Here is a 12417-nt window from a genome sequence, read left to right as displayed (position 1 = left end):
CGAGGGGAGGAAGAAAAGCGACGATTTTTGAGAGAAGCATTCAATGCTATGTTAAACTTCCTAAATTGACCCAGTCTTTTACCTTGAAAATCGCGCGGATGGACAGATCGGCAAACTTAACGGCTAAATCTAACAGAATGGCCTCACATCTTAACTTTATATATTTTAATGGCCAAAACCAGACTTTTAATAGTTGAGTGACTAAAACTCGACGATTGCAAAAGTTTAATGGCCAACCGAATAATTTGCTCTTCTTTTATGTGAATTTTAGTTTAGTTTTTAAGAAGATATTCTTTGGTTAGGTTCATAAAGCAAAGTCTAAAGAGCAAAATTAATTGCGCATTTACGAATGTGGCCTTATGTTAGTGCCTGATGGAATTTTTGGTGCTAAAAAATCTTGTTTTATTTTTACCTTGTGGGATATTTGTATCAAAGTATATTTATACCTTTTTCTTTATATATTGTTTTTGTTGCAGGAAGAATTTGGTTCCTAATATTGAAGGTATTGCATAAATAAGAGAAAAAATATAAGAAAAAAGAACATTATACTCATATGGTTTGACATTTTCAGGGTTTATTTTTCACTTTTGCTTTCTTTGGTGAGGAAATGTTTGGGATTTTACTTTGCCTTACTGTTAACGCGATAACTTCTTCATTAATTTAGCTATTGGTCACCAGATGGGGCAGTACAAACCATTTTAAAAATTTTTGGTACTTCAAGAATTGTCTTTAAGTGTCTTAGGTTGTTATTATACTTTTTTTCCCTTCTTTTTTATACTTTTGCAATAAGGAAATATTGTTTTCATAGAACCAATAAGCCTATGTTTCTTTTTTTTTTTTTTTTTGTCTGCATATACACGAATTACAATAATGATGCAACTGGCTAACTATTGTGCAAATGAACTATTTAAGAAGAATTTCTATTGTTTATTCAAGAAGATTGTTTAATCATTATATGCTTTTGTTCAGTATATTTAGGTTAGAGAATTTAAACAAATAAATTATTGGGTTGATTTTTTTAATTACTTTGACTTTGGATCCAATGTATAAAATATGTTGTTCAATATTCATGCCTATCCCTATTGTAATTTTTAATTTTAGCATATCCTTTTAAATGTTTCAAACTATTTTTGGATAATTACACTCTTTGAAGAGGTTACAAAGTTTATCTACTAAATGAATGTCTTTGTTTTCGAGATTTAAGTTAATAATAAGTTAAATAAAAAAAATAATCCGTGCAAGTGCACGGGATAAGAACTTGTTCTTAATAGAAAATATAGTACTAGTATGCTCTCATGGGATTTCAACCAACAAGTTTTTACTATTTCTTGAGCTGAGTTTGTAGAGTATTTTGGTTGTGAGAAAATCTGACACAAAGTATAAATCAAAATGGAGCTTAATGGTCGGCAACAACTGTTTTGGACATTAATTTTGTTTTAATTGTGATCTCAATTTATAATTGATAAACTTTGCAAATGCTATCACAAATGAGATATTTTGTACATAATGAAAACTCAAACAATTTCTCCTAACACTCAACCAACAAGACCTATAGCACTTTTAAAGATGGTATAGATATAAATAAATACAAAGATAGATAGCGTAGATATTGGACTGATCAAGTAGGGTATAAACACTTTCTCGTTTTAGTCTCTTGCCTTTTGAATTGAGAGTGCCAAAATGTTAAAGCTTGAAGACGAAATCCTGTGTCGGCGACATGGTAATGAATTGTTCCAACCTAGTTGTCACAGGTCCAAAAGGTGAACTACAAAAATATCTTTTGTAGTAAATGGATTTTCTAGAGACAACTTAGATATCTTTAACTATGTTCATTTGACGATTCTCAAATCTCTTCCAACCTACAACCCTCCTACTCCTTTCTCATTTCTGGATCATTGGCCAATGGGATGATGATACCAGTAGAGCTAACACAATAACCCTACACTTGTTCAGCAGGCAAAAAAAGTAAGTGTAAATCTCATATACACTAACATTGTAGGCATCATCACCGCTGAATGTATTACACATATCCAAAATTTAAATTTCGTGTTCAAATTTACATTAGTTGTCATTCATCTAAAACTATCAGTGTACACTGTTTGTGTATAACAAATTAATCTAAAAATTAAAAGGAAAAAAAAAAGTAAAACTAGAACAACCATCCCTTCATATAAGAATCCAAAAAATCCTCCACCAAATTCAGACAGCAAAATGTGTATAATTGCACTTAACATGGTATATTAACTCTCCCATATGGAGTAGCTCAGTGCGTACAATCCATGGACTGACCCGGTCGAGTTACCAATTCCCTTTTCCAGCTCAATCGGTTCAACCGGCCAAGTCACCAGTTCACTTTTTTAAATAAAAAATCTGAAAAAATTAGTGATGATCCATGGTGACTAATGATTACGAGTGATAACTGTAACCACAAAGATATTCCCAATCCCCAACTTCTTTCGCTTTATCCTCATCGCCTAAATATATAGCTCAAGTTTAAATTTAATAATTTTGATCGTATAATTGAAAAGATAAACTTTATTTTGAGTAATATATTCCAAACAATATTTACATATACTAAAAAAATTCTCCTGCCATGAAAAATGAAAAAAGAGTAAAAAATGATTACCGTACCTTCTTCTAACCATCAAAAAAAAGAAAGTTCAAACCATCGTACAAAAAACAAAGGAAATTTTCAAACCAGAAAACAAAAAAAATCTCAAAATACACACAAGAAAGAAAACTTCAAATGATTGAAGTAAAGAAGTGATCAAAAGAAAGGATGGCCGTAAAAAAAGATGAGTGGCGAGTGATTATACACGAGAATGGAGAGAGGAGAATAGTTTATAGATGAGACTGAATATATTAACCTTGGAAATCAGAAATCAAAGTCATGCAAGTGTAAAATAGATTAGGTTATACAACAGTTATCGTCTCCAAAAAAAAAAAAAATTACTTTAGAGTGAGAATGGAGATTACAGGGTGAGGAAGACGAGAAGACAGGCGGCAGATCTGGGGGCTCGAGGAAGAGTTTGTTTTGAGTATTTGAGGGTTTCTCTTTTTTTTTTTCTTTTCCTTTGCAGATATCATAGAGAGAGAAAATTAAGTGCTAAACAATTTCCAATCGTGCTTGCTGTACAATGGCTACTTCCGTATACTCTCGTGCAACAGGTACCAAGTTCGAACCTGGACACCAGTGAAAACTTTGGCTTTTTTGGCAAATTTCAATACCAATTGAGAACCGGACTCTGTTGGTTCGGCTGGTTTACCACTTTTGAGGGTAAATTACTATTTCCGGCCGGCATTACAATGGGATAGGTTTCATATGCTCGATTCCGGTTCAACCGGTCGATCCAGTCCCATTTTAAAAACACTGGTCAGTGTGTACATTTACAGCGACTATTAGCCAAAACAATAAACTTTGGCATCAGTAATAAGGCGAGAATTGCATCAAAAAGAACTGAAACTGTGGAATTTGCTCGCTAAAGTCGGTTAAAGTCAGATCCCTAAATCTTTCTTTCAAAGTATTCTGTACTTGCAGTTGAGAAGTTCGAACAGAAAAACACCTTCACTATGTCCTAAGCCCTTGTACTTAATCTGTGAAGAAACGAAGTAAAACAGATTAATGTGAATACCGAGTTCAAATGTCAGCTTTTTTTTTTTTTTTTAATATTGAGCAGCAATTTAGATTACCTCCTCCTCCATTTCTCTGTTGCCGTATTTTTCCTGTCAAAAGTTCCCCTAGAGGAGTCTCTGGGACAGGTATCCACTTCCCAATAGCAGCAAGAGGCCAGCTGTGGTCAAATATAAAAAGGAAAACGAACAATATCAAGTAAACTCAGCATATTTGTAGGGAGAAGAATCCACTTCACATATAGTTTGAAGGGATTTTATACAGCAAGTCACCAACAACAGAATCAAACACACCACACATATAGACTCAATTAATTATATGCAAGCCTAATGTATCCAACAATTCATAGTAACATATCTCTGACCTGATCAATCCGATGACTATGGACACAAGCCACAATTTCCAACTGAGTCTAACCGTGGAAGTGAATTTACCGAGAAAGAAGATTATAACCACCTATAGAAAAGCGACACATAAGAAGTATGACACTATATAGTGCACATCTCAATTAAAAGAAAGGATAAACATGATACCTGAAGAACCACTGTAAGCCCAATTATTCCCATGAAGAGATGGTTCTTAGTGACTCCTTTGAAAACGTTGATCTCATCAGGTTTTCGAGCATTAAATTCATTAAAAACCTGTGATTTGAATGACAAGCTCATTCAGGTACTCAGTGAGAGGAATTAAACCAGAATATCAGATTGAAATAGACAGCCGCATGTAGCATTTAATAAGCAATATTTTAAGAAGTTTAGGCAAAGAAACAACCCAAAAAGCACCCAAGAATACAAAAACCTATAATTTGCACAATCATACCTAAAATATTGGCAAACTTCTAACAGACAGCATTACATTCTTTATTCCTTAATGGAAATTTTCAGTCAATCACGAAAAGTTCTAAGCTTTAGCCTCCTTACTGAAAACATTCTGCATCAGACTAATTGGAAAAACAGGTTTTAAACCTTCAAGTGAGTAAAAGTGAGAGATCTTGACCTCAAGCACGCAAGAGACATAACAAGGGAGACAAATGTGCAATCAAGAACAACATGCCTCACGTTTACTGTTTAGTTGCATGCAAAAGCTTCACCAACTATTTGAACCAAGTTTCGATTTTAATTACATACACATTGGCCCAAGAAGCAACACAAAACCATGTACCAAAATTTCTAACCATGTTGGTCATTCAAAATCAGATGAACAAAATACTTCAGAATGCAAGTACACCTTTATAGGATATAATCTAAACAAGCATACAAGTATGTATAGAACAAGTTAAAACCATGGCATTATACAACAGTATCCAAATTCTATTCAATCCCAGTCATTAGAATGATGAATTACCTGACAAAGGACAAAAGCATTGAATATCAGCGTATTCTTGACTTTATTAGCATGATCAGCATTGTCATGCTCCAGATGGAGGATACTTTTGCCACGGAAATTCAGGATCAGAAGGACTGTCACTTGATAAAGAGCCTGTCATTTTCCAAGTTTAGTGTTAGACAAATTACAGACAGGGAAACTCATTCCTTTCCACTTTCAAGCAATTCTGAGAGCTCAGAGCAGTTCCAAACAAATCGTGAATACCTGAATCAACAAGTTCCTCCACATTATATTGGTTACGAGAGGCTCCCTAACAGTAGGAAATATACAATCAGCATTCATTTTGTAATAAAGTCAGTTAAAGAAATAACTGTTTCTTGAGTAGTCAGTCTAGATAACAACAATGCAGTAGCAACTAATATGACAAATAATATAATCATGCTTCCAAATTCTTAACATCTAACAAATACCATGGCATCCTGCTATCAAAGCTACATTAAGGCCCAGATGAGCCAAGCCTTTTCAATTTCATGCTTGGCTTGATTAATGTTTAACCTTAGCTTCAAAACCATATGAATGTATTTAAAGCTCAGCTCATGAAGGAAACTAGTTGTTCAAGCTCAAGTTCAGCTTGGCTTGGCCTGCTTAATATAAACTAACATCATGTCATGTGTTAAGCTTAGTTCATTCATAAATGAACGCACTCAAAGCAAGCCTATTTGAGCCAAACCCCAAAGCTCAACCAAAAAATCAGTTCCACGACCAAACAAGAATGAGCAAAAATTAAACCTCTATAAATGATTATGCATCTTACTACCCCGGTTTGACAAAATCAGAAATTTACCCCCAAAAAAGACACAGAATTATTGAAAAAGACTACTGCTGCAAAAGGCATACTTGGAATACTTTCTTGTCACTCTTTAGTAAAACTAACCTTCGACCAACTGGAGGTCTGGTCATGAGATGATCCGTGGGTGGTTCAGTTGCCAGCGCAAGTGCACCAAGAGTATCCATGATAAGATTCACCCAGAGAAGCTGCATAAGCAAATCAATATACAAATCAAATAATGTAACAAGTTAATATTGGCATACAAGCTTATGCGCACAAATACCAGTACGAACACCTGCTCTGATGCAAGGGTACACACTTGAAGACATAAGGTACTGACTCAGATCTTTTTTTTTCATGCATGTTAGTGATTTTCTATTTTCGTCCTGTTATCGAGTGAGATCGAGGGAAGGAGATACAGAGAAGGATCTAAACCTGCACAGCATTCAGCGGGACATCACCAGCAGAAACAGCAGCAACAACATTAATTACTAGAGCTGCAACATTTACTGTGAGCTGGAACTGAATAAATTTCTGAATGTTGGCATAAACAGATCTACCCCACCGGACCACCTGCAGTCAACAGAAAAGCAGAAATCAGGATCTAAACAAAATAAGTAGTTCTAAAAGTTAATGATGACAAGACAACGTTCTTTCCACTTTCAAGCCATGCATAATTTATCCTACTTTTCAACAGAGCTCAATTAGAGAATCATGAACTTGTTTGAATAAAACAAAAGGACAAACAGGAAAGTTCAAGCCAAAAGGTAACAAAAATGTAAACAACATCTATTTGCATTTTCAAACTACTAAGGTAGCCTCACCTTTACCACAGAAGCAAAGTTGTCATCCAGTATAATGATGTCTGAACTCTCTTTGGCAACTTCAGTTCCTTGGATGCCCATGGCAAGACCAATGTCCGCCTACAATGTAAGAAAATCAAGGCCATAATTACTCTTAAGAACGGTTCCATTCTCACAGACAATATTAAAACCAAGCACCCAACGAATACTCTTTGGCCTTATTTTTCAACTGCTTATGATTGTGTAAAAGCTGATTTTAAAAAGTCAAAATCAGCACCAGAATAGATGCTTCTGATTTTCAGCTTTTTGGGCCCCAAAAATCCAAAATCATAACATGAAAAACAGTTGAGAACACAAAAAAATAACTTTTTCAAAATCAGAATCTAAAATCAGTTGAGAACAAAGGCCTTTACATTAGATAGGGAGGTGCGAAGAACAAGTAGAACGGTAACGCCAAAATAACCTGGCAGTGGAAGTCCGATCAACCAATTCCACTGCACTTTCAAAAGCCCCACTAAATTTACTATGCTTGGGCTCCCAGATGTACCATTCCTTATAATCAAGTACATTTCACCACCAATCCCCCTTCCTCAAAAAATACAGCAACAAAAACCCACATTGAGGATCTGATCCCTATGCTGCATATAAACTAAAAAACTACTCCCACTCAATGACAGGGTAACAGAGTACACAAAACATGATGTAATGCAGGAGACTCAAGTCATAGGACATGTTGATAGACTTTCTACCACCAGCCACAGAATAAGCAAACCTCATGTAATGCAGGAGCATCATTAGTGCCATCTCCGGTTACAGCAACTACATGCTTCTTCCTCAATGCTTGCACAAGTAAAAGTTTGTCATTGGGGGATGATCTTCCCATTACCTACGCATCAAATTGAATTAATCCAATGAACAACTTTCCTAAATCCATTTATGCAGGTGCGGCCAATTAATTTTGGATGCTATTTAATACACAGATCTTACAGATATCTTCTCAGCAACTTCTCGTCTTCGTTCTTCAGACATGGCACGAAATGCCTTTCCCTCGATCAGATTTGGCTCAGTAGCATCAGCATCAGACGTTAGTATCCCACATTCTAAAGCAATTGCTCGAGCAGTGTTGAGATTGTCACCAGTGACCATGCGTACCTAGGAATTCCAGGAGAGTTAATCATGATGGTGAGAAATCCACCAGATAACAACTTCCAAGACAAATCAGAATGCCTCTGCATTTTTGCCCATCTTAATGAAGCATAAACATTCTTGAGCAAAAAAAAACCCTAAATATTATGCCGAAAACAAAAAGTTGTATTCAGGAAAGAAAACTGGAGAAGTGAAGGAAGTTATCCAAAGTTCATGGTTTACCAAAAATATTCAACAAAACAAACTAGCATAGTCACTACCTGACAGACAACATAACAAAATCATAAGAAAAATTCAAACTAAATGTACAGCTCTTGGCACATTAGTGCCGGTTAACACAGCACATTCAAAAGTAAAATGTCCGAAAATCCAAGACCAACTGCTCACAATCACCAAGTGCTGGAAAGCTTTAGGAAAAGGGAGTTGCAAATTTACCATCTGGCAGGTTCTTTTTGTTTTTCTTTTTTGATCTTTTCAAATAACAATGAAAAGAATAGATGTATAGAGACAACAATTTAATAGTTTGACACTGAAATATTACTATCGCATAAGATTGCAAGCACAGTTGTCCAATGCATGCATGTTCTTCTATTTTAGCTTATGTAATAATACAGTATCACCCTTTAGCAGGAAGGAACTTTCTAGCTAAACTTTTGCCAAAACTAAAACTTGGACAGTATTGCCATCAACACTAAGCCAAAGGAAGCTGGCAAGTAATCAGTAGTATTAATGAAGACAGGATGAATCTGCATGTATTGGTGAAGATATTTCAAAACATAAGCGGTGAAGATGTGGCCCAACTTGACCTGTTCAAACAGGACGGTCTAGGGACTTTTTTGTGCTGAGTACAAAGATGCGGTTTAAATGTATGATCACACATTTAAGACAAACTCAAACAATCATCCACTACAACTAGATGATGATGCCCAGCAACTTCATTTTCAGCAAAAAGAGGAGAATCAATAAACATAATGCAGAGGCTGAAATATGCTTTTTGAGAAACATTGAACCTTTTTCATGGAAGTATGCAAACTCTGCAGTAAACACTGCCGAGACATAAATCTCTAAGAATACCAAAAAATGACTAGGATATTCAAGCATATTCCAGGTAGGACAAATAAAAATTTCCAGTCTAAATTTAGGTGATAAGTTGCCTCAACAAGGTCTACATGCAAAAACAGATTACACAGGAAAAAAGGAATTTCTTGAGTGATAGGGGTTCAAACTTGCAAAAACGTCTAATACAGATTTAAATGTGAAAGAAAGTACATCATTAACACAAATAAAATTCAATGTTAAGTTGTGAGGTCAAGTAGTACATGAAGTACATGATCAGTGAAAGTAAAAGTTATATCAGCCTTTACATTGACCAAAAAACTAAGAATAATGCCTATCAGTTAAAAGGTATATTGGTCTAATAGCCCATGATCATCCAATTCACACACTCGTAAATAGATAAAAAATAGGAAAAGTTATACACCTTAACACCAGCATTTATGCAAAGCTGGACAGCATCTCTAACACCTGGCCGGCAAGGATCCTGTATCAAAATATGCATACCATCAGTGACATATTAAGAACCATGGTGGACAAACTCAAGCTGAAGAAATGACGAGACTGCACTGAACATACAGACTCCAAAATGAAGAAGACATGAACTGGGAAAAAATTTAGTATTCCTTAGATTTACCCTATAGACAAGAATCCAGTCTCCATACCACCCCAAACAATATCAAGTTTCCAAGAAACGCAAAACAAGAAAAAGGGAATAAGAAAATCAAATTAGGAAAAAAAAATGAAAACCACTGGCCTAAATGAGCAAGCAGAAACACAGGAGGAAGTACAACAGAATCCAAAGCATCTTTGTCAAGAACAACCAGTATAATCAGCTGGGACAGAGAGGATGTGGAAAGGATGGGGGATGGGAAACAGGTGTGTAAGAGAACAAAGTTTCCTTTTGTGTGTCCACATGATAGGACCATCAGATAGGACTGCTAGAAAAACAACAAAAGACAAACAATTAAGCACTTGGCTCTAACCCAATTCAATTACCTTAGCTTGAGCTTGAGCAAGTTTCATTATTGAGCTATAATTCGAAACATTTGGAAAAGCCGAAGTTTAGGCTTAGTTTGGGAGTTTAGGATAGAAAAGAAAAGAAGGGAAAGCTTAAGTTATGAGAGAAGAGAAGAGAAGAGATTGTTATGTTGTTTGGGAGTTTTGAGAATTAGTGGAATGATTTTGGACATAGAAGTCATTAAATATTTGTTTAAAACCTTTTTAAGGACAAAATAGGCATTTTAAAAAAATTATCAAGCTTTCTCCAAACTTTCTTCCCATTTCCTTCCGATTTGGGAGGAAGCATTTTGATAACTATTCATCTTTCCGTTTCCTTTCTTTTCTTTCCTACTTCAAACTAACAAATGAAGCAAAAGTAAACTTTCTCTTTTTTCCCTTTCTTTTCTATCCAAATCCTCCACTCCCAAACGAACCCTTAGCTTCTTGGTTATCATAAAATGAAAATATTAAGCCAAAATATGTATATACATTATAAGCATTAGATATTCTTGGAAAAAATATATGAGCTCAACTAAAATAGACAAGGCATGGAAATGCTCCACTATAAATGGAACAAGTATTCAACTTCTAGCTGGGCAACCAGAGAGCTGAAACCATTCATTAGACCCAAAGCCTGGGTCAGACAAGCGTGAAATAATCAATAAATGGGCAAACAGAAGCATGTCTTAAGCTTCCAAGCCTGGGTCATAATTGCTTCCAAGCCTAAAAGACAAGTACAGGAAAGGAATCTAGTGGTCTATCAAACAAAAAAGGTAATTGCATAATTTCACACAAGTTATATATGAATAATTGGACATTGAGCATTATAACATCAGTGCAGATTAATGTCTACCACAAACTTTATGATCCAACTTAAAAGTAACTTTAGAAGTGGAGGGCAAGAAGACAAAATGCAGCAAATCCAGACAGTGAAACAATCATTTAGTGCACATTTTGCCCAAACGACAAAGGCAATATAAGAATTTTTGCAAAATGGGAAGTAAGTCTTAAAAGTGTCCAACATTTGAAACATTAAAAAATGACCAGCATTTTCCAATACAAGTTTAAAAATGATAACAAGTAGTCCCCTCATATCATTTTCCTTTCCAACTTTGACCAGGCACACTTAAAAGAGGAGCACATATAATCCACCAGTCACTTTTGACAAAATATAGCAGGTTTACCTTCCCAACAGAACTGAACATTTTTACAGTCAAAAAGCTTTATGGAGGAATTTTATGGAAACTTGACGATCAATAATCCAAGACTATTGGTGCTGAACAATTTCCTTCTGACAGCTAGCAAACAATATCTGGCCCACAAAAATAGGACCGCGAGAGTACCTTGATACCAACAATAGCAAGCAAGACAAGCTGCCCCTCAGGTAACTGCCAATTACTGAGTTCCTCCTCATTTGTTGGAACATCCTTGCCTTCATGATGGCGATATGCAATAGCAACACAACGCAAACTTCTAGCAGCCATATCCTCAATTGCTGTCTTAAAATCTAACACCTGTAGATACACACAGAAAGAGAGAGATACAAAAAATCAAAAGAAATAGGATAACTAGTTTGAAACAAAGGTTTAAAAAGTTATGCTCAAATGCATAAGCTTTCAATTTAATCAGGATATTCAACATCAATGCATGGAGGATGGTTAAAAGTCAGTCATTTTAAATGAATGTCACAGCAGACTTAGAAAACAAAAAACTATACAACAGATAAAGAATAACAGAATTGCAAGTGTGTGAAGAAAAAGAATAAAAAAAAATGAATGATTTTGTCAGACCTTTTCTTCAATCGGTTGGATCCCATCATTTTCATCCATATAAGCAGTGCATGAAGCAAGCACAATCTCAGCAGCCCCTTTCCAATGAACATGAATGTCAGAATCTGGCTGCATAAATAACAAAAACACAGGAGTGTGATGACCAAAATTCTGCAAAATTAACAATCTTACATTATATTCAACTTTTTATATCCACAATTTAATCCTTAACAGTTAAGAATGCTAAGCAAAAGACCTTGAAACAGAATCACAAGAAAGTAAATTAGTGTGGCACGTTAAGCAAGTATCAGAATTTTGTGGCGGAATTTCTCATTACCAGTTTCACAGCAACACCTCCTCGCTTTTTCTCTGAGTTGAATGGAAAAGCATGGATGATTGATGAACTTGATCTAATAACGTCAAAGTTCATCCCAAGCTACAAAAAGGCAATCTATTAATAAAACCAATATTCTGACCAAATAGGAGCATAAGAAAAGAATGGTAAATAACAGCCAGAATGAGATTGGGGAATTACATTTAATCCCCATTGAAGAATAGCCTTTTCTGTTGGTGAACCAGAGACCTCTGCATCTCCACCACCCTGTGTTAACCATCACAATCAGTTAATATTTTTTACTTCCTCATTTAATTATATAAACACAAAAGCTTCACATAAAAACAGGACATCCTTGGGAGTTGTTGAATATATCTAGATACGTGTGATATATTATACATCAATTATAGGGATTAGATAGCCTGATTATTAGCCTGATTATCCTAGTTTAATTATAGGAAGTAGATAGCTAATTATTCTAGCTTGATTTTAGGATCTTGATAGCTTGATTTTAGGATCTAGAT

At 35.2% G+C, this 12417-nt stretch overlaps 1 protein-coding gene across 10 annotated transcripts in view; it reads right to left on the bottom strand.

The window, feature by feature from the left end:
- Positions 1–3184: 3184 nt before the first annotated feature.
- The window catches only part of LOC113776425 (calcium-transporting ATPase 10, plasma membrane-type-like), a 36392-nt gene continuing 27159 nt past the window's right edge, over positions 3185–12417 (bottom strand). For 9 of the 10 annotated variants that reach the window (XM_027321571.1, XM_027321580.1, XM_027321572.1 and 6 more), the window contains 16 exons: positions 12095–12160; positions 11897–11995; positions 11581–11688; positions 11134–11304; positions 9216–9275; positions 7577–7741; positions 7362–7475; positions 6611–6709; positions 6222–6359; positions 5892–5992; positions 5222–5267; positions 4976–5110; positions 4165–4272; positions 3996–4087; positions 3691–3791; positions 3185–3594 (listed from right to left, as the gene is read on the bottom strand). In XM_027321571.1, the coding sequence (XP_027177372.1) occupies positions 3590–3594; positions 3691–3791; positions 3996–4087; positions 4165–4272; positions 4976–5110; positions 5222–5267; positions 5892–5992; positions 6222–6359; positions 6611–6709; positions 7362–7475; positions 7577–7741; positions 9216–9275; positions 11134–11304; positions 11581–11688; positions 11897–11995; positions 12095–12160 (1608 nt within the window). In that variant the 3' untranslated portion in view covers positions 3185–3589. The remainder of the gene's footprint in view (positions 3595–3690; positions 3792–3995; positions 4088–4164; positions 4273–4975; positions 5111–5221; positions 5268–5891; positions 5993–6221; positions 6360–6610; positions 6710–7361; positions 7476–7576; positions 7742–9215; positions 9276–11133; positions 11305–11580; positions 11689–11896; positions 11996–12094; positions 12161–12417) is intronic. The other variant, XM_027321579.1, reaches the window with a different exon arrangement.

This window comes from Coffea eugenioides, chromosome 6, assembly GCF_003713205.1.
Source record: "Coffea eugenioides isolate CCC68of chromosome 6, Ceug_1.0, whole genome shotgun sequence".
NCBI lineage: Eukaryota > Viridiplantae > Streptophyta > Magnoliopsida > Gentianales > Rubiaceae > Coffea > Coffea eugenioides.
The sequence above is the reverse complement of the archived record's forward strand: the minus strand, read 5'-3'. Positions and strand labels throughout refer to the sequence as shown.